Source organism: Ursus maritimus, unplaced genomic scaffold (assembly GCF_017311325.1).
Source record: "Ursus maritimus isolate PB19 unplaced genomic scaffold, ASM1731132v1 scaffold_12, whole genome shotgun sequence".
NCBI lineage: Eukaryota > Metazoa > Chordata > Mammalia > Carnivora > Ursidae > Ursus > Ursus maritimus.
In genome coordinates this window covers 54,271,598-54,290,740 of record NW_024423564.1, presented here as the reverse complement: position 1 = coordinate 54,290,740, position 19,143 = coordinate 54,271,598, and the positions used below count along the sequence as shown (strand labels likewise).

General features: G+C 41.1%; 1 protein-coding gene across 1 annotated transcript in view; it reads left to right on the top strand.

Annotated features, from left to right (window-relative positions):
- NFIA (nuclear factor I A) overlaps window positions 1–19,143 on the top strand; it is a 178,206-nt gene that overhangs the window by 102,137 nt on the left and 56,926 nt on the right. Inside the window, exons 6-7 of the mRNA XM_040627223.1 lie at window positions 16,150–16,328; window positions 18,605–18,770. Of these exons, the coding sequence (XP_040483157.1) occupies window positions 16,150–16,328; window positions 18,605–18,770 (345 nt within the window). The remainder of the gene's footprint in view (window positions 1–16,149; window positions 16,329–18,604; window positions 18,771–19,143) is intronic.

Genomic DNA, 19,143 nt, shown 5'->3' with positions numbered 1-19,143 from the left:
ATGCAAAAAAAAAAAAATAGGGCTTTGAAGGGAGGGAGCACTGCACAGTGGGTAAGCATAAAAGCTCAGGGGTCAAACGGACCAGTGTTGGAACCCTGTCTCTACCACCGTTACCAGCTGTGTGAACACGCTACCTTGCTTTACTTCTCTGAGTCATAGGTTCCTCATCTATAAATTGGAGATCATAATCTGTACCTCAAGAGAATCGTGTTGTCTAAGGAGCAAATGAAATCATGTATTTGCAGTTTGCACAGTGCCTGGAAACAGAGTATGTACTCAAGTCATGCAAACAAGTAACTCACCCATTTTTACCCAGGCTTTGAAAATTTCATGCTGTCCCTACTGCTTTCAACTGTCAGCATTTTGTCCATTCCAAGACCAGCTCAAATATGATTTTCTGCATGAAGACCCCTTAGCTCCACGCAGGCTGCCAGCACGTCACACTCCTTAAAGTCCCATAACCTTTCATCAGCACCTTGTTTTGCTAGTTAATGTACAAGTCTAGTCGCTCTCCCAGAATGAAACCTTTGAAAGGGAGGATCTATAACTTGCACTTTTCGTTACCTTACTGTGTCTCGAGCAATGGATTTTATGCTCAAATATTGGTTGAGTAAATAAAAAGTACTCAAATTACACATCAATGTACACGAAAGGTATTCATCCCCTCCCTGACACTTGACAAGATCATATTGCTTCAGAAAAATCTAGAGTGATAAATGTGTAATAGTTTAGGTAGGACTTCTTTATAAGGAATATCCAAGATGGGGAAGAACGATGGCCTTCCATCTAAAAAAAAACATATAAGATTGTATGAGTAAAACTTTCATATAGAAGTCATGGTTTTTCTTAGTTTCTGCTATTCTAATCACTTCTCTATGTACATCGTGATGGTAGAGACACGCGGTTTCTTAAAACAAATCCTCTCTCTGATATTGGCTTTCTTCATGGCTTTGATAAGTCACTTACCCCTGTGGCCTCCGTTTGGCCATCTGTATCATGGGGATAATCCTTGGCCACCTGTGTAGTTAAAGTTAGGTAAAGGGGTGAAAGCATTTTGGAATATCCTGGAGTGTGGAGAAGACATTAAGTTTCCATAAAAGCATTTGTATGTCATTATACATTATTACAATCACTATGCACGTTAAGCTGAAAGATTGGGCTTTCAAAGACTTTCTTTTATCAGCACTTAAAATTTCAACCATAAGAAAGTATTTAATCATGACAATTTGTTTTATTCATGATAATTGAAAAAAATCTTTGTTCTTCCCTTTGCTTTTTTAAGAGTTATAAGTTTGTCTGGTGATTTAAAGGGTCTAACTCCTTTTATTGGAATTATTTGGAGCAATCAGTGATATTTTGGAGTCTCTTGGAAGTTCATCTTGAAACTTAGGTGTCTGCCTAAAATCTTTGCTATTTTCAAAAACAAGATAATGTACTTAATTTAAGCATTTCATTTAATTTAATGCTTTACACTAAGTAAAGCAACTCTGCGCTTTGGGGACTTAGGAATGGGGAGTTGCCTACACTAGACACATTGAAAGGTGGAGGTTGAAAATAATTAGCAAGTAAGCACTTACTGAGCTTCGACTAGAACCACAAAATTTGAGAATGGTGCTCTGGAAATCTGGTCTAATCCATTTCCTGTATCAGCTAAGAATGTGTTTGACTGAAAGTAACAGAAGATCAGACTAAACAGGTCATATTTTTCTCATATAAAAACGAGTATGTGATTCAGGGCTGTTATAGTCCAAGGATTGAGATTTTATCTCTTAGCCTTGCTTTAGTGGTTTGTGTTCATCCTCATGCTGTGACCTCCTGGTCACAATGTGGCTACTGCACGCCTGCCTCACATCTGCATTCCAAGCAGAAAGCAAGGCCAGCTCATTCTGCCACCTTTTGTAGAATGTTGTGCAGCATGGTCCGAACTATGTCACATGATCACCTCTAGCTGCAAGAGAAGCTAGGAAGTCTAGATTATTTTTTTAATGGAACACATTGCCACTCTGTATAAAATTTGGGCTTTATAAGCGGGTTAAGTAGGAGGGTATTCCTGTATTCCGCATTACTCCTGCAGATGAGAGCTCAGCCAAGAACAGAAGTCAAATCTCCAGTTCAGTGCCTCTTCCACTATATCAGTAGGTTCTACCTTTCTCTCCCCACTGGAAGAAATAAGCTGTATTTACTTAAACAATTAATTTGTTTTCACATTTTTTATTAGTCTAAGACATAACATAACCATTTAGATCTTTTGATAAGCATGACATAACCCATGTTATCACACTGAGTTTTTTAATAACAGCCATAAACAAATCACTTGACCTTTTTTTATTAGCCCGTGAATCCTTGCTACTGGTAATACAGGGTTTCTGTTAGACGCAAGTCACTTCAAAACACAATTTTTGAAGTCTGTGTGACTTTTTTGATGTTAAAATTGACTTGCACACTCCCCTGACTGTCTGGGGATCCGTTTGTTTTTTCCACCAGTGTTTATCAAGTGCTAGGGTGTGTACAAGGCGCTCTACTAGTTGCCGAATAGAGTGAACAAGAGAAGCCGGGACTCTGGCCTCAGAGAGCTCACCTCCTGGTGGATGACGGGACAAGAAAGCCAGCAGTTGTATTGCTGTGATAGGGGAAGCTCAGGGTGTTGTTGGGGACGAGGGCATCCTGCCGGAGAACTGCCGTGGCATTTTGGCATTGTGAAGAGTCCAAGCATGAGACTTAACCCCTCCTCTCCTGCAGAGTGCCTTCTGGTTGTCAGCATGCAAAAGAAAGCAACAGCGACAGGTCGTGCTTTTAGATAACTAAGTACTGAGGAATTAAAGACGTACATGATGCCAGCGTGAAGCTAAGCCACCCACTTCTTTAGGAGTCAGAAAACACATACACACGAAGGCAGTTTAGAAGTACAATTGCCCCGGTACCGAAAATATACATAAGATATGCTGAAACAATAAACATATAAACCAAAGATTTATTGTGCAGCTTTCAAAGAGTCATGCCAATTTCTGTTTGGAGAGGTAGTCAGAAGTTTATATGCTCTATAAACCTCTCTAAGTCCATGATCCTCGTGATTCAAGCAGGGATCCTGCTCTTAGGGATGAAACATCTAAGGGTCTGCAGTTAACAATATCTCCCTGTTTGGCCAAGAAAAACATAGTGCCGAGAATTATGAGAATTAAGATCACTTTCCAGGAAGTGGAGGTCACCAGGAAAGGTTGGAGGAGTGGGGATTCATAGACAATAATAGAGGAGGAAGGAAAGAGAGGTAAAATAGGAAGGCAGCAGCTATCACTGGACGACAGGGCCCCTTAGAGCAGTAACTGTGGCTTTCTTCTTCCTACCGATGTTCCTCAGCTTCTTGCCTGGCCTAAGGCAAGCACTCAACAAATATTTGTTGAATAAATGAATGACTGCATGGATTTTATTGAAGACACACAGCAAGTGTGGGAATAACAGGGAGTTATTTCCATCCCCTCTGTGTAATATAACATAATATTCAAGTGCATGTATTTGGTAGGATTTAGGGAGATGTGTTGCATGGTGAATAAATGCTCAATACATATTCACTTTGCCTTAATGAAGAGCTTCTCCCTTGCTAGGCATTAAGAGAAATACTGAGCTCAAGATGATTTGATCCCCCTTGTGTAGAATATTCGCTGTAGTATTACAGACTTTTTGTCAAAATTGAGGGCCCGCAAGAAGAAATATTCCCTTTATCGCCACCATAACCGTGGCACCTCTCCCTTGGCTCGGGCCCCCTCTATCTAAGTGATAGGTGTGTTCAGCTTTCTCATATCGTCTCTGCAAACTTCTTTGCCTCTTAGGAAAGCTTTTAACTTCGTTGTAGAACCTGCCGGCGCTCCTTTCAAAGGAGCTGAATCTAATTTGTCTCTCCTGGTTTAGTGCAATTGAATCATCTCAGGGAAATGAGAAGCAATTAAGTACCTGTTGCTAACAAGGTGCTGAAATAATCTGCCAGCAGACACAAGGTGTTTATTTATTCTTGGAGTATGTCATGTGAGAAAACATTACGTTGTCATTCTACAATAAGAATTGCCAGATTTGATTTCCAGATGCAGGCATCAGAGACCTAACAAGTACCACCGTTGAGGAGTTTTGAAAGACAAGTAAGTAGGGCTTGTGAACGTTGGTCAAGGTTAGCTCAAGTGCTGGTGTCCAGCCCCGTGGGAAGCACTGTCGATGGGACTGGAAGGATCTGGATGGCGAAGAGGAAAGGCAGCTTTTTAGCAAAGGCCCTTTAAGTCCCAGTTCAGGAAATTATTAAATTCATTAGCCAGATACTTACAACCAGCTATTACTGCCCAGCCAAAGGAAAAAACAGTGCCAGCAAATGTTTTAAAACTACAACTAAACAAAAGTCAGGAAGCGTGTAATTAAAACTGTACCTTTATTGTATTGTAAAGAGTTTCACTATGACATGGAAAATATTTAAAGGAGAAGGCTGTTTAGCTAATTTGTCTGCAAGTGAACTGCTTAGTGGAAAACTATCCTAAATTAACTGTAAGGCCACCCACCGAGCGAACCTCATAAAAGGCCATGGCTGCTCAGCTTGGTTTTGTGTAACCGTTCAATAATTACTAGATAAATGCATAACTAAAAGCTCTATTACACTAATAATTTGTACTGAGATAGATGTGTGGGACCCCCTGCTGGGTTAATTTGTCATCCCCGCAGCAAACTTCTAAAGAGAGCTCTTCTGTAGGGGAATCGTGCTAATATGTGGTCCCAAGGAGGACAGGTTAGAGCAGTAAGACCAATTGGCTCCTTAAACTCTTAAAAAGGCAAAATGCCCCCGGGGTGAGTGCCAGAGAGAAAAATAGGGTGATTAACCACGTGGGCCTAGATTTAAACTCATCTCGACAAAAGAAACTGCTCTCCCTTGAAATTCCTTGCCCCTTTCTCTCTGCCTCTCTGTCTCTCCCTCCCTCTCTTCCTCTCTTCCTTGCCCCGCTCCCCCACCGTAGACCCACATAGGCACACATGGTGACGGCAGGGTTCTGAGCAAGGTGTCTTTAAAATCCTCTCATTGATAAGACTTCCCGGTGTGGCTTGTACTATAAATCACATAATCAGATAAATCCCTAGCAGTTCTTTCTTCTTGGTCTAGCTTAATATCATGGGGATTCCATGTTTGGACTCATTCTTTATTTTCCTCTTTTTGGAGTGGAATAAAAAGTCAATATTGGACTTGTATCTCTCTTTACGTGGAATGTTTTCTTCTGTCACACACACACACACACACACACACACGCACACAATTGCTGTTTTAAATATGAGGCTCACATTGAAGCTTCAGTGCAGGGTTTTCAACCTCCCCTATTGACAGAACCATAAATCATGTTAAAGTTAAGTGAATTACTGTAGCATGGAACTGTGGCTTTAACAATGTTTATGTAGTATCAGCTTATCATCCGTGTAGGCAAGGGGAGGGGTGAGCACTGATATTTGAAATGGGAGTGGACGGCCCTATTAATGTGGTCGCAGTATCACAGAGAATCACCCACTTCATGCCGCCTCCTTTGTATAGTTGAAATTAGTGTGCTTAATCACATATAGAGAATGTTGTTTAAAATGTATATCTCCAGAGTAAATTTACAGTTGTCCTGTGCCATTTCTTCATACGAAATGGTGGTTGCTTTCCCGTGCCCCCCCAACACTTCCTTTTTCTGGTGTGCAAAACACACGTGAGCAACATCAGAGTTGCCAGGTTCCAATACAATAATAAGGGACCTGTGAACAAAAACTTCTGAAGGGAAATAAACTGTTTGACCTCCGAGAAAGAATTCAGAGGGGAGCTGTGGAGCACAATGAAAAGTGTGAGGGCTGTGGGGTCAGCCAGCATAGAATTTGGGTCCTGGCTGGCCACTTGGGATCCGCATACGCTCGTGCGACTCACTTATCTTCTACCTGCCTTTGTTTTCCACCTGTACAAAACGTTAAAGCGTGGGGAGGCAGAGGAAGTGAAATGACTTATGGAAAGAGCTGGGAACTGTTGTAAGTATGGTGACTGAACGTTCCCTACCTCTGCGACGACTCCTTTAATCCTTGTACCTGCATTTGCTTTCTTTGACTGTGATTCTCTGGAGAGGGTTCTCATTTCCTTCATTCTGCCATCCCCGTCCCCAGCTTACTCTTCCTACCTGCTCCTGTGGGTCCGGAAGGAGTTCCTGTTTCTCCTCTGAGGGAGAAGCCGCAGATCCCCAAAGGAGGACATGTGGTCTCAGGGAAGTGAGGCAGCCTGGTTACCCCATCCCACTGCTCTTGTCTGGTTGGGAGAACAGGGGAATCTGCCCAGTGGGGCAAGTAAATAGCTCCTCCCACGAAAGGCAGCCCTTTAGCCATGGTAGAGACTTCTCTTGGCTATGTCTTCATTCAGGCATGGCTCTTGCTAAAGTTAAGATGAGCACCTCTTTGGTTATCAAGAGTCTGTTGTTAATAAGAATCAATTCAGCAGGGAATTATTGAGTATTTACCATCTGCCAAGCACGGTGCGAGGCCCTAATGAACAAATCAGACGAGTCCTGCCCCCGCAGTCTAGCCAAACAGGTGGATAGGAAACGATTTATTATCATTATGCTGAGATTAATGAGAGGTGAACTCAAGAAAGGGATAATCCGGCACAGGTATTTAAAGTATTTGTGGGGGGCTGGATTTATGCGTGTCAGTTTGTGTGGGTCCCTTGCACTGGCCTGCGATATGAATTTAGAAAACCTTGGCATCCCTGAAGGATATCTCCAGATCTTTCCAAATCCCTCAGTTCCTGAGCACTGTAATAAAAGTTGTGGAATTGTTGCATAGCCAGTAATGAATGCTTTGAAGATATGTTCATATAGACTTTCAAGTGAAATATTCTTACGAGTGAAAGAAACCCAACCAAATTCCTTCACCATCCCTCTGCTCCTCCAAAAAAAAATCATGGATTGGTGCTTGTAACTAAAGCATCGAGGGGTTGATGGCTTCAGGTAGGGCTGGATCCAGATGCTCAGGTGATACCTTCAGAAATCTGCATGTCTTGTTCTCTCCCTCAGCTCTGCTGTCTTCTCTGTGAACTTCATTCTCAGGCTGAATCTCCTCAGACTGTGGCATTAATGATGTGGGCAGCTCCAGGCTTAATTCCCACCAATGTAACAGTCCCAAGGGAGAAAGAGAGTAGCTTTTTCACAGTAGATCTGGGAAAGGTTCTACTCCTGGATGCTTATGGCTCTTTGATGTCCTGGTTTGGGTCCTTTGCTTGGGTCACTTTTGGAATAATCCTTATGTTTTAAAAGATAAAGGGTTTTCTCCCTGGTGTGGCCTGGGTTGCATACCTACCCCCCTGAGTCAGGGGGTAGGGTTGAGGCCACTCTAACTACATAGGCTGGGGCTGAGGGAAGGATAGGTACCCCCCAAAACCATGAGAGCTCTGTTTCCAGAGGGAATGGTGAAGAACTGCTGGACAGCTCTACTAGCTGTCCACTGCAGGAGATAAGAACAAAGCTGTCCTGAGCTTGGGGCAATGGGCTCAGCTTTCTCCCTAGCCAAAGTGACTTATTCCTGCGGTTAGGACTTGCAGAGCACAGGTAAATTCAGGCACTAGAAAGTGACTATTAGCCCATGCCATGGGCTTCCAGGGCCATGAAAACAGTTCAACGTTTGGTTCCCAGTTATCTCACGTTGCCACATTATATTATATGATCCTGATTATTTCTCACGTATCTTAATTTATTCTGAAAAAAAAAACAAAGCTAAGAATGGTAAATAACCCACAGTCTAATATACTGTCTAGCACATAGTTGATTCTCAACACGTACTTTTTAAATGAGCGAGCCCTGCTATGTAACTAGAATTAATTCTAATCCTGAGAAAATCTTTTTTTTTCTGTGCTATTTTATCCAATTTATAGATAAAGAAATGTGGGCTCAGAAATGTTAAGTGACTTTGCATGGATTAGGATAGGGAGTGATGATTTCAAACACAGAGGAGTTGAGCTCTAAAACCCAAACATGATGTATGATTTCCATTTTGCAGTAGAGGAAGCCAGGAGGCTGACACACAGAGCTATTTGATATCCAACCTGGGATAAAAGCTTGAATCCCTGACTTCAGACACTGGACTGTTCTCGTACTTCCTCCCCTTGTGTGAAATCTACCACAGTAGGGAATAAATCCTTCGGTCCCATGGGGTGTATTCAGGGAGAAACTTGGAATTCGGGAGGATGCTTTGAAAGTGACCTCTGCTTTATAATCCTGTCTCTCAGAAATAGGGGCTTAAACCACACCGTAATTCTGACGATTTGGTGGGGGAAATGCTGCCAATCAGCCCGCACTTTTATGTTTATCATGGGTTTGGTTTATTTGCTTGTTTTTTGCCTTTTTTTTTTTTCATGTTGGCAAACACTCACAAACTACCAGTAATCCTCCGAGAGGCTAGAGCATCTCCACGGACTTGACTTTGGAAATTTTCTATTGCAGGACTGCAGTCTGTAATTCCAGCACACTTCCAACAGGTTGTTAGAGGACTCCCTGTCTATTTCTGTTGACCTCTGTGATCACCCAGTCTGTAGGGTTGTTTTTTTCTCAAGTGTTTTGCCATGTTTCGTACTCTTCGTCTCTTATTTCTCAGCATTGCTTGCAGATAACATAGAAGCTCAGGTTCCCTTCATGGAATGGGATTCTTGTCCACTTTGCTTACGAAACAGTCCCTCTTCATATTTTCAATAATCATTGCTACTGTGTGGCATTTGAACATATTTCACATTAACCATCATGGCGGCCGAAGCAAGTAGTGTGCAGATGTGGCATATTCAGAGAGGCGGTCCTGTCAGGATCTGAAGGCAGAAAGCTCTATCTTACAGAGCTTGAACAAGCACACTCAGGGATTTTAAAACTCTAAAAATTACAGCCTTCCCAAAGCCAGGATGTCTTAGAGACTGCATCCAGAAATACTCTATAACTTAATATCTCTGAAACATTTAAAAAATAATTTCTTTTAAAGGGCACATGCTCCCTTGTTTCAGATATTTTAGATTTCAGTGTTATTACTATGGATCAGTTGTACTGAGTATTTGTACCTGTAATCCCAGAGACAGAGTTCCGCTGGAATGCAAAGCTAGGGGAGCACCAACGATTGAGTACAAACTACATTTTGCAGAGGAGAGAACTAGAAGAGAAAGAAGTCACCTGTATTTATAAGCCAAGTAGTGGCAGAAACATAACTAAAAGTCCCTTAATCTAGTTAGAAATTAAAATAATAATAATAATTAGAGAATTTTCCTTGAAAGTACTCCAGATCTTCTTAAAAAACTTTTTTTTTTTTTAGCACTAACATGTATTAGAGCTCCGATAAGCAACTCCCAAAAACTGACATGGTGGGCCTTTCAAGGGAATGATAGAAATCATATCATATCTGGGTTTGGGGGAGGAGGGCCAAGAGAAGACATGCACAGATTCTGGTTAGGTTGGAAGCATGCCTGGGTAGCAGGGGTCTATGGTAAAGGGGGAGGTCAGTATGGACGCTCAAAGACCGTAGATCTAAGTGAAAAAAAGAGTCTAGAGGGAGACAGCCCCCTAGTTCTAAGTTTCTAGATTGTCAGAGTTAGAGATTTAAGCAAAGGTACAGGTTCAAAGTATATTTGGTCAAAAACAATCTTTATAGGTCATTGTATCTATGACCATTAGATCATAGTTGTTGTTCCTGTTGCTTTGTTTTGCATTTTGTTGTTAAGGGATTTTTTTCCAAGACCCTCTTGTCATGTCCATAATGATAGTACCTACTCTTTCATCAATATTTATGTATTTATTTGTCCAAGTGACAGATAAGTAGCAGGTCCCTCATACTCTTACTTAATATTCCTTTCCCCTTGTGTATTCTATAATCCAAACAGGTGTTAGCAAATAGGAACTAATTTCAATTTATTCATCTCGCATCCTCATCCTTACTTTTGATAGTATTACCAATAAAAAAAAATTATTTATGGATCACTTACCCACATAGTCAGGAACTACACCCTGTGTCTTATATACTTTGTTTCATTGGATCCCAACAACAAATCTGTGAAGTATTATTAGCTCCACTGTACAGATGGCAAAACAGAGTCATAGAGAAGCTCAGAAACTTACAGCATAGCTGGTAAGTGAAAGACCTAGAATTTAAATCTATACCTATCAAACTCTAAAGCCCACAGTCCTATTATACCTCCACTTTTTTGGACTCATATGTTTAACTTGAAATTATACACACACAGGTGTGGGAAACCAGCACAGACCAAAGCAGGTTAAATAATGGTGAAGAGGGACAATCAAAGAGCAGTAATGGCGGGTGGGAGGAGGAGTGGGTGAAGGTAGTCCAAAGGTACAAAGAGAAAACAGAGCGACAATGGATAGTTAGTGGAAATATAGAAGGCAAGCAGATTGCTCTGAAAGCTTCCAAAAGGTGAGGTTTCAGCAGAAAGACGGACCAGGACAAGGATGGGGTTTAGTAGGGAAGAGGTGGAAGGAGCAGGGATTATCAGGTGCTCAACTCATGGCAGGTGTCTGGAGGGTGAACAGGAATTATGTGGGTCTCCACCAGGGGCCAGTGATCTATGGCCCACAAGTCAAATCCAGTCCTCTGCCTGTTTTTGAAAATAAAATGTTATCGGAACATGGCCACACTCATTAGTTTGTGTAATATCTGTGGCTGCTTCCGCCCCATAGCAGCAGAGTCGAATAATTGCTGCAGAGACCGTGCAACCTGCAAAGCCTAAACTCCTTGCTCTCTGGCCCTTATAGAAAATGTTTGCCAACCTGGGTCTAGATTCTAAGCCAGGGCCTCAGCGCCAGAAGAGCCTTTCAGTAGCTAAAATTGATCTAAATAAAAATTTTAAAAGACCTTGCCTCCCCCCTCTCCCCTTTTTGTCTGTTTTTCCAGAAGACATTGGACTTTGATCTCCAACCTGAGGATCCCCTTAATTCAAATGGAATAGAATATACCAACCGTCTTGGAAATGTAGTGTAGCTAAAAGTTACTTCGGTAGCAGTGATATAAAAATACTAAGTGCTTTACCAGGTATCATGCAATGTCAGATATGTTTCTCTCATATGACATCCGGGTCTTTCACGTGCATCTCGGTGATGTTGAAGACAGGTGCTGTATGTTTTGAAAACCTTGGCTTGCCTCAAGTCAAAGGTTGGTTATTTAGAAAAGGCTCCCCCTCCTCAAGGTTTAAAAACCATTGCCAATTCCCCTTTCCTTGTGTCTCTGTTAAAATAAATTTCCATAATTCCAAACTCCTGGGCTTCGATAAGTGGCAGGTCTGACTCACGTATGATTTATAAATTATCGCTATGGACCATTAAGCTAGATTTCTCAGCTTTAGGTAAGCTACCGTGGTGTCATATACGGTGGTTTTGAATTTCTGAAGAAGCCGAGTACATAGTAGTCAACAACCCAAATAATTCAAATTCCATTTGCCTTTTGTGGAAGGCTTTTTTTTTTTTTCCTTAGTACAGTTTTTTTTTTTTTCTTCCACTTTCTTCTCCTTTTAGAGTTCTGTGTTATTAAAACCTTTACTTCTAAATATGAGTAGTCGGGAGTTCTTAATGGCACCCATTGCTCTATGGAAATGGTTATTTTTGTCTAAAGAACATCTTACTGCTGAAGAGAGGAGTGGCTTTTTCTGGTAATGGTGCTAAAAACAGATACAGTTTGGAGTCTCACCTGTTGCCACTGACTTAGGGTTGATTAATGGTAAGACTGAAGTTTTACAAATGCCAAGGCTTGGGAATGATCAGTCTTCCTGTGAGGGAAGACGGCTGTGTGTCACGCTGTCTTAGGAGCACACTGCACCTGAAGGGGGATTAGGTTTTCTTATTTGCACTGCACTCTTGACGGCTTTTCTTTGGAGCCTCCCATACAGGAGACTCTAGGATTGCCAGAAAGCCGACGCTAACATGAAAAGAATCCAAGTCTCTGTCCAGTCTCTGAGAATCTGTGATGGTTCGTGGACAAGGAATAAAGCAATAAGGCAATGTCAGGTTAAATACAAGAACATATTTCAACCCATAAATTTTGGTTTGAGGAAAAATGAGGGAAGGTTATTAGAATTCTGGGAGGTTGAGTTAGGGCAAAACTGCTAAAAATGGTAAGGAGGGATTACTTTCCTCTCTCTTTTTCTTTCCCAAGATTTATAAAAGAATGAAGTATGAGTTTCGAAACCTATCTGGCTATGCCTCCCCGATACCATCTTTTTTGAGCTAGAATATATGTCTATAAGGCCTCCTCCCCATGGAGGACTCAGACCAAGAGTCACTTGGATCAGATAAGTCTCCCCAAACACACAATAATACAGTAATGACCTTGACCTTCTCCTTCCCTAGTCCTCATTTTGCTTTAAAGGAGAAAGCATTTTTAAGTTTATTTATATATATATGAGTGCTGGGGGTGGGGGTGGAGTACAAACAAGTAAACCAACCTGCCTGACCTGCTTTCTTCTTTTTAAGTATCCAGTAATATCATTTTGTAATAAATAACTGAGCTCTACACCCTTTGGGAAATTCTGGCTCCCTGTTTCTTGAATTGTGGCTACTTTGCTCAGAATGTGTAGGCAGTGCCGTGCTAGCCAGAGAAACCCGATCAAATTTCCTTCCTTCTTATTTGTAGTGTTTGTGAAAAGCCCAGCAGTTGTTTTAAATAAGTCTGGCCTCTGGTGAAAGTTTAAGCTGGTAGTGAGATCCATCCAGAGCGGAGTGTTTCTGACACTCTGTGCTGCTCCTGGCCTAGGGTACTAAGAGTATTAGGCCCCCGAAGCAGCCAATTTTGTAGTGCCTTTTAATACACAAAATTGTATTAACATCAACAAGGATACAGATGGATGCACTGCAATAAACTGTAACCACTTGAGAAAAGCCTTTATTGACTCTCAAGTAAATAATGCACATTTTAAAGGATCTAAATATGCATTTACATAATGTGCTATAATTTTTTATTGTGTCAACTACTCACACACACACACATCCATAAGAGATGTTTTTCTCTGTCAAAAATTTGGACTGAGACCATTCTTTGTGCATTGCATTAGCACCACGCCAGATTCGTGATGGTAGAATTCTCAAATGGTAGTTTCTCTTCTATGGGGCCCCTGATCTGAAGGTCCCGACGTACGTGCAATGAATTTTACAGGTTGAGTGAGTGATGGATTTAACCCCGCCAACACTTTTTAAAATGATTTGGGACTACTTCGACAAAAAAACTTGGGCACGCTGAAAACATCTCATTCAAGATAAAAGAGAGAAAACAAGAAATAGGAAAGAAGAAAATCCAACTTTAGATGTTGCCAAAGCCTGAGCTTTAGAGAACGGAAGAACGTGGGTCTCGTCCAGTGAAAGAGTAATACTAGCAGTTTGTCTAGAGAAATAGCATGTATTTAGTAATATTTAACAGGACTATGTAATGTCTGTAACACCAACTATTTTCTGTTTGAAGAAATTAAAGCTCAGGATCTTGAATGATTTATATACCCAGTTCCACAATGAACTCATGGCTGAACCAGAAAGTCCAAGGCATGAGAAAGTAAGGGTTGTGAGGGATAACCCTTTAAAATGCAGGCTCAGCAATGGCCTAATTTGAAACTACAAGCTAAATGATTTCCTGGTGCTAATTATGAATTAATTGGTCCTTAGAAGTCAGTCATTGCAGAATTAATTTCGTATAGTACCATGTGCTCTTAGGTTTGTGTTAAACTCTGTGCCACATGGAAAAGGTGAATTGTTTCAGTAAAATATAATAAAGAAACTAAGGTCTAAATTTAAGTTGCTAATGGTGTTCTTTTACATATTAAACAGTAACAACAAAGGGGGCTAGGATGTTTCTGAGCAATTAAAGGAGGGATTCCAAGATCCGTTGAATTATTCCCTCTATCAACTTTCTTTAGCTTTTATCCGCCCGATCTTTACTCAAGTGAATATTTTTCCTTGGGCAGCTTTCTCTGTTGGCCACCACAATTTTTCATAACCGAACAATCATTTATCACTTTCCATGGAGCACCTGAAGCACTGTCACTTCATCATTAAGGTCTGCTTGCTGGGAACTCTTGACAGTGGAGTTCCCACCTTGGTGTTGGACATGGTGCAGAAGTTGAGTGTATCATTTTGTTAGGCTTCGTACATTCCCAGCCTTGTTTGGGAAATGCCACATTCCATCCCTGACTAGAAACTATTTGGTCAAATGCAGGGTGTGGGGTCAAATTTTCTTGCTACCTGCAAACCCAACCATACCATATTAGATGAACTAAACTCCTTTGGTCCTTTAAAGCACAATTTGCAAAGTAAGAGATGACCAGAGCCATTTAACTTCTTAGTTTGTGGGTTTTAACTCAGAGACAGTAACAGATCCCTAAACGCTCTGGCTTTGTGCCAGGTGGAAAAAAACCAAAGTTTTAAATCTATCTGTATGCTTCTTGATTTCTGTACCACTCTTCTATTCAATCGATCATTGTACATTCAACTAATATTTATCGAGTACCAAACACTGTTCTGGGGATATGACAGTGAACAATTAAGTAGATGGAAAAGCAATTTTCTAAGTTGGGAAAGATTGGAAGAAGAGCAAGTATAAAGGATGGAAGATGACGAGAATTCTGGTTCCAATAGGCTGTGTTCAAGATGCCCTCAATTGTATGATTGAAGATAAAATGTTGTCTGTGTTGACCCACTGTTGTATCCCATGCCCAGAGTAGAAGCCCATCGATGTGTATTGGATAGATTAAAGGTTGTGTGAACGAAGGGATCCCATCAGATCATCTGCAAGACATGGACTAAATTATCGCTTCCACTCCAAACCCACATTTTCACTCTTTAAAATCTACAGATGCTGTTCTGAACCTCAGAGTCCTAGCCATTTCAAATTATTAGTCAGTGCCTCAATACTAAAGACATCGCAGCAGGGAACAAAGAACCCGTGCTCAGTGATCAGTGGGGATGTATTATTTGTACAGTCCTCAGCCATGCTTGTGGGGTAGTGGTAGAAAGCGTGGCCTCTCTTGCTTAGTTTGCTCTATGGTTTTATGAGTCACTCTCGGTATTAGGAAAGTCTTACTCTCTGAAAACTGGGCCATTCCTTTGTTTGGTCTTTGCAGGGATTCCCTGAGTTTGAAGACTCAACTGCAAAGAGTAAGGCAAGATAAATATTCTCACCTGGTTTTATTAGAGAGCTGTTTCTCCGGCCCTCATTGAGAAGTGAGAGCTGCTATCTTGGCGTTACTCGTTTTGAGTATTCCCAACCCTTCCCATATGCTGCTCTTCTCCAGCAGATTTTATCAACCACCCTTCCAATTCAAGGGCAAAAGTTCTCTCAGAAACATTATCAAGCGGCTCACATAAGTTTTTTAATCTAATGTAATCTTCTTGTACAAATAAAATTTAGCAGGGCTCAAATAAAAAGGAGTAATAGTTGTCTGAGTTTCTTTTATCAATTTTTATGGGCAGAAGGCCCATAGTTGAGCAGGGGTCACTGCCTACTCAGACTGTGGGTTCCCCTGCTCTAACATTTATGCATTTCTGAGTTTGGCTTTGAAATGGCCAAAAAAAAAAAAAAAAAAAAAAAGGCTACGTAAACCTTCCATGTAAAGTGAGGCACCCAAATTGCACAGGTTCATTAAGTGTTCATTTACTACATACTTCAAAAAAATTTCATCCTGTATTAGTCCCTAGAAATTTCCTTGAAAGGGGTATAAGAGCTTTAACAATGAATTATTGTCTATGGGTTAGCTCAGCATGAAAGAGGATCCATATGTGCAAACTAGAATTTGTCATATGTAATGTCAGTTAAATCAGGTCTAATCTACCAAATACATTTTTTATTGCTTGCTTCATTAAAAAGGCTCTTAAGGTAATGAATAATCTTCAGCTTCACCAAGGATTATTAATGCCTTTATAACTCATGTCCACTGAAAATGGAAAGGCAGCCTGAAACCCTACCCTAATCTAACCTCCATGTTTGTCTTAGAGCCTTAAGGAAGAAAATCTGTCAGACCTATCCAGTGTTAAATGCAGCCACGTGAACAGCGCTGTGAGTTGGGTCAGGAAAGAAAGGAAGAAGGAGTTTGAATCGGGCTCAGACGCTGTGGCAAAGCGGGCCTTTCTCTTCATGCTCTGACGTTTTCTTTTCCTACAGCAAGCCCGCACGCAACACCGTCGACTCTTCATTTCCCGACATCGCCCATCATCCAGCAGCCCGGGCCTTACTTCTCTCACCCAGCCATCCGCTATCACCCTCAGGAGACGCTGAAAGAGTTTGTCCAACTTGTCTGCCCTGATGCTGGTCAGCAGGCTGGACAGGTGGGGTTCCTCAATGTAAGGAGACCTCTTTTTTTTTCCGATTTCTTTAGAAATATTAACCGAATGTAAAAATAACAAGGGGAGACCTTCTGACCATGTGACACGGTGCTCTAATGTTGTGCTGACGGACTGCAGGCAAATGTCATATTTATTCTAGATTGTGGGAAAGTTAACTTGCTCTAAGAGTGATTGGCCAGGGTTTAAAAAGTGTTTGTGTTAAGTTCGCAACTGTCAAGTTTATGGATATAAATCATCTCAAGGGTGAACCATATAACCTTCTAAAGTCTGTGGGCTGATAATTCCACCTCATGCACACGAACCCTCAGGCTCACGCAGTTAACAAAATAGAAAGACCAAATAATTTTAAATAATGATTTGGGGTGGTAGGGAGGGGTAGGGGGATGAGGGGGGCACAGATGTTTTAGATCAACGAAGTTGATATTTTTTAAAAATACAGTCTTCTAACACTTTAGATCAAGTTGACCAGTACTTGAACTCAAGATGCTAGAAGTACAGTTTATTATGGTTTGTTATTTCTGCAAGTAGTTATCTTTCCCACTTATCTTCGTATAAAGCTAAACAGTATTCAACAGCTTCAAATGAATGTTTTCGTTTTTTCTCTAGTAAACCAAATAATCACAACTTGAGACAATATTCCAAATGTAAAAGTGATTTTTAAAAATCACAAATTTTATTTCAAAGTCGAACCCAGTGTTTACAGCTGGATAGCATTATCCCAAGGCCACTAATTATAATAATGAGTAGTAAATAACGACCAGCATAAAGCCAAATGTGATCTTCCTTTTCTCCTAATAGCTCCACGCGAAGCCACAGATCAGCTGTCACTATGACTGCCTAATTTAGAATATTATATCACACGGCCCTGTCCCTGATTTCTCTTCCCTTGCAGAAATACCTGATTCTGCATATCTGAGACAGAACAGGCAGCTTTGACTAATGTCTGGTGATGTGTTAGCAGATACATTTCTGTCTAGACAACAAATCAATATGGGGCCTTTTTTCTTTTTGCTTGTGTATTCATTTGCTTGGCTTATTCTAAAGCATTCACTTATGGACTTTTAGCCCACTCAGAAATAACACGCGGGCGGGTTTGCTGGTAAGAAAGCACAGCATTCTGATTGTCAGACGAGATAGTCTTTGAGGAACAACACTAAATAGATGGGAGAATGTGGATCAGGGGCTGTCTGAGGCTGCCTCTGCAGAATTATTAAGCTTAAACTTGAAAGCCTGGGACAACTGGTTCTCCTTCACCTGAATTTTGATTCGGGACGACAGCCTAAATACCAGCTGTGATTATTGGTCGCATACAGTGTCACTAAAGTCTGGAGTCAGAAAGGCCACATGGGAGAGACCATGAAAGATCTGAAGTGATCCCCAGCATCAAGCATCTGACTTTTAAATCTCTAACTTTTTTAAAAATAGTCCTGACATTATCCCATATAACTGTCAAACTCCCGGTTTTGCATTTTGATCCAAATTTTATAGGGTTTAAGGCAGGTCTCTTCATGGGACTGTTTTGAAAAACTTGAAAATAAAATGGGTTTTATTGCTTTCTTCAGAGGGGAACTTTCTTTTGTCAAAGAGCTGTTATTTGGTTGTTCTAACATCAGGCAGCCAAATAAATATGACTGTTATGGCATATGCTTATATAATTTAAATCAAAATTAGAAGTGATATTTTTCCCTAGCAGAATTTTGACAGCTCAATTCTAAAGTTTCTGTGCCTGATGTTATACAATATGTGAAAGAAATTTTTTATGTTCACTTAACATATTTATTAAATGTTATATAATATCAACTTTGAGGGGTGAAAATAAAATATTATTTTTAATTTCAAATGCGTATTTGGGAAACTTCATTATATCTGTATAAGTAACACTATGGAATCATTCCACAACCTATATATCAAATAAATAATAATCATGAGAACGATGATGAAGGTAGCAGTTAATTCGGAAGTGAAACATGCCAAGCAAATTTGGCAGGTCGTTTTAGGGAAGCAGGATGTAGAGAAGGTCAAAGTAATTCAAGAGATAAGTTTAGGATACATTGAGCATGTGTGCCTAATGGGACGCTTTTGTGAAATGCCTTCAGAACAACCCAACAGTTTTTTTATCTCTATGCTCTGAAGAAAGAATTCAAGCAGCTAGAATACTTCGTAATTTTACATAAGGGATAACTAATGCGTCTTCTGTGTTTAGAAGCAGCTAATGGTTGCTATCTGTTTCTTCTTTTCCTTCTGCATGTTTTGTTGTGCTCCCACCCTCACAGCCCAACGGGAGTAGCCAAGGCAAAGTGCACAACCCATTCCTTCCCACCCCAATGTTGCCACCGCCGCCACCACCACCGATGGCCAGGCCTGTGCCTCTGCCGGTACCAGACACAAAGCCTCCAACCACATCAACAGAAGGAGGTGCGGCCTCCCCCACCTCGCCAAGTAAGTATGGCTGACACAGGCGCCGGTCACTTACCAAGCTCTGTTGACTTGAATCCTCATTTAAGTCTGGTCCCTAACTGCGTAGGCTCCAGCGAGAGGCCCAGATCCCCAGTGAGGGTGCTGTAGCATGAGTTTGCAGAGCCAAGACCAGATCGCAGTGAATATCACTCTTGGGTACCATCAGCTACACCAGATGTGGAAAGGACTGGGTGTTTGGGTGGATGAAGTGGTGGGACTCCCTGCCCCAGACTGAAATCAAGATATGACTATGAAATTGTGTGGATTATTTGAGTGGCTTTGAATGCTGTCCTCATGATTATCAAACAGCATCTACTTGCATGAATTGCTATTAGCAACAAGTTCCTTTTACTTT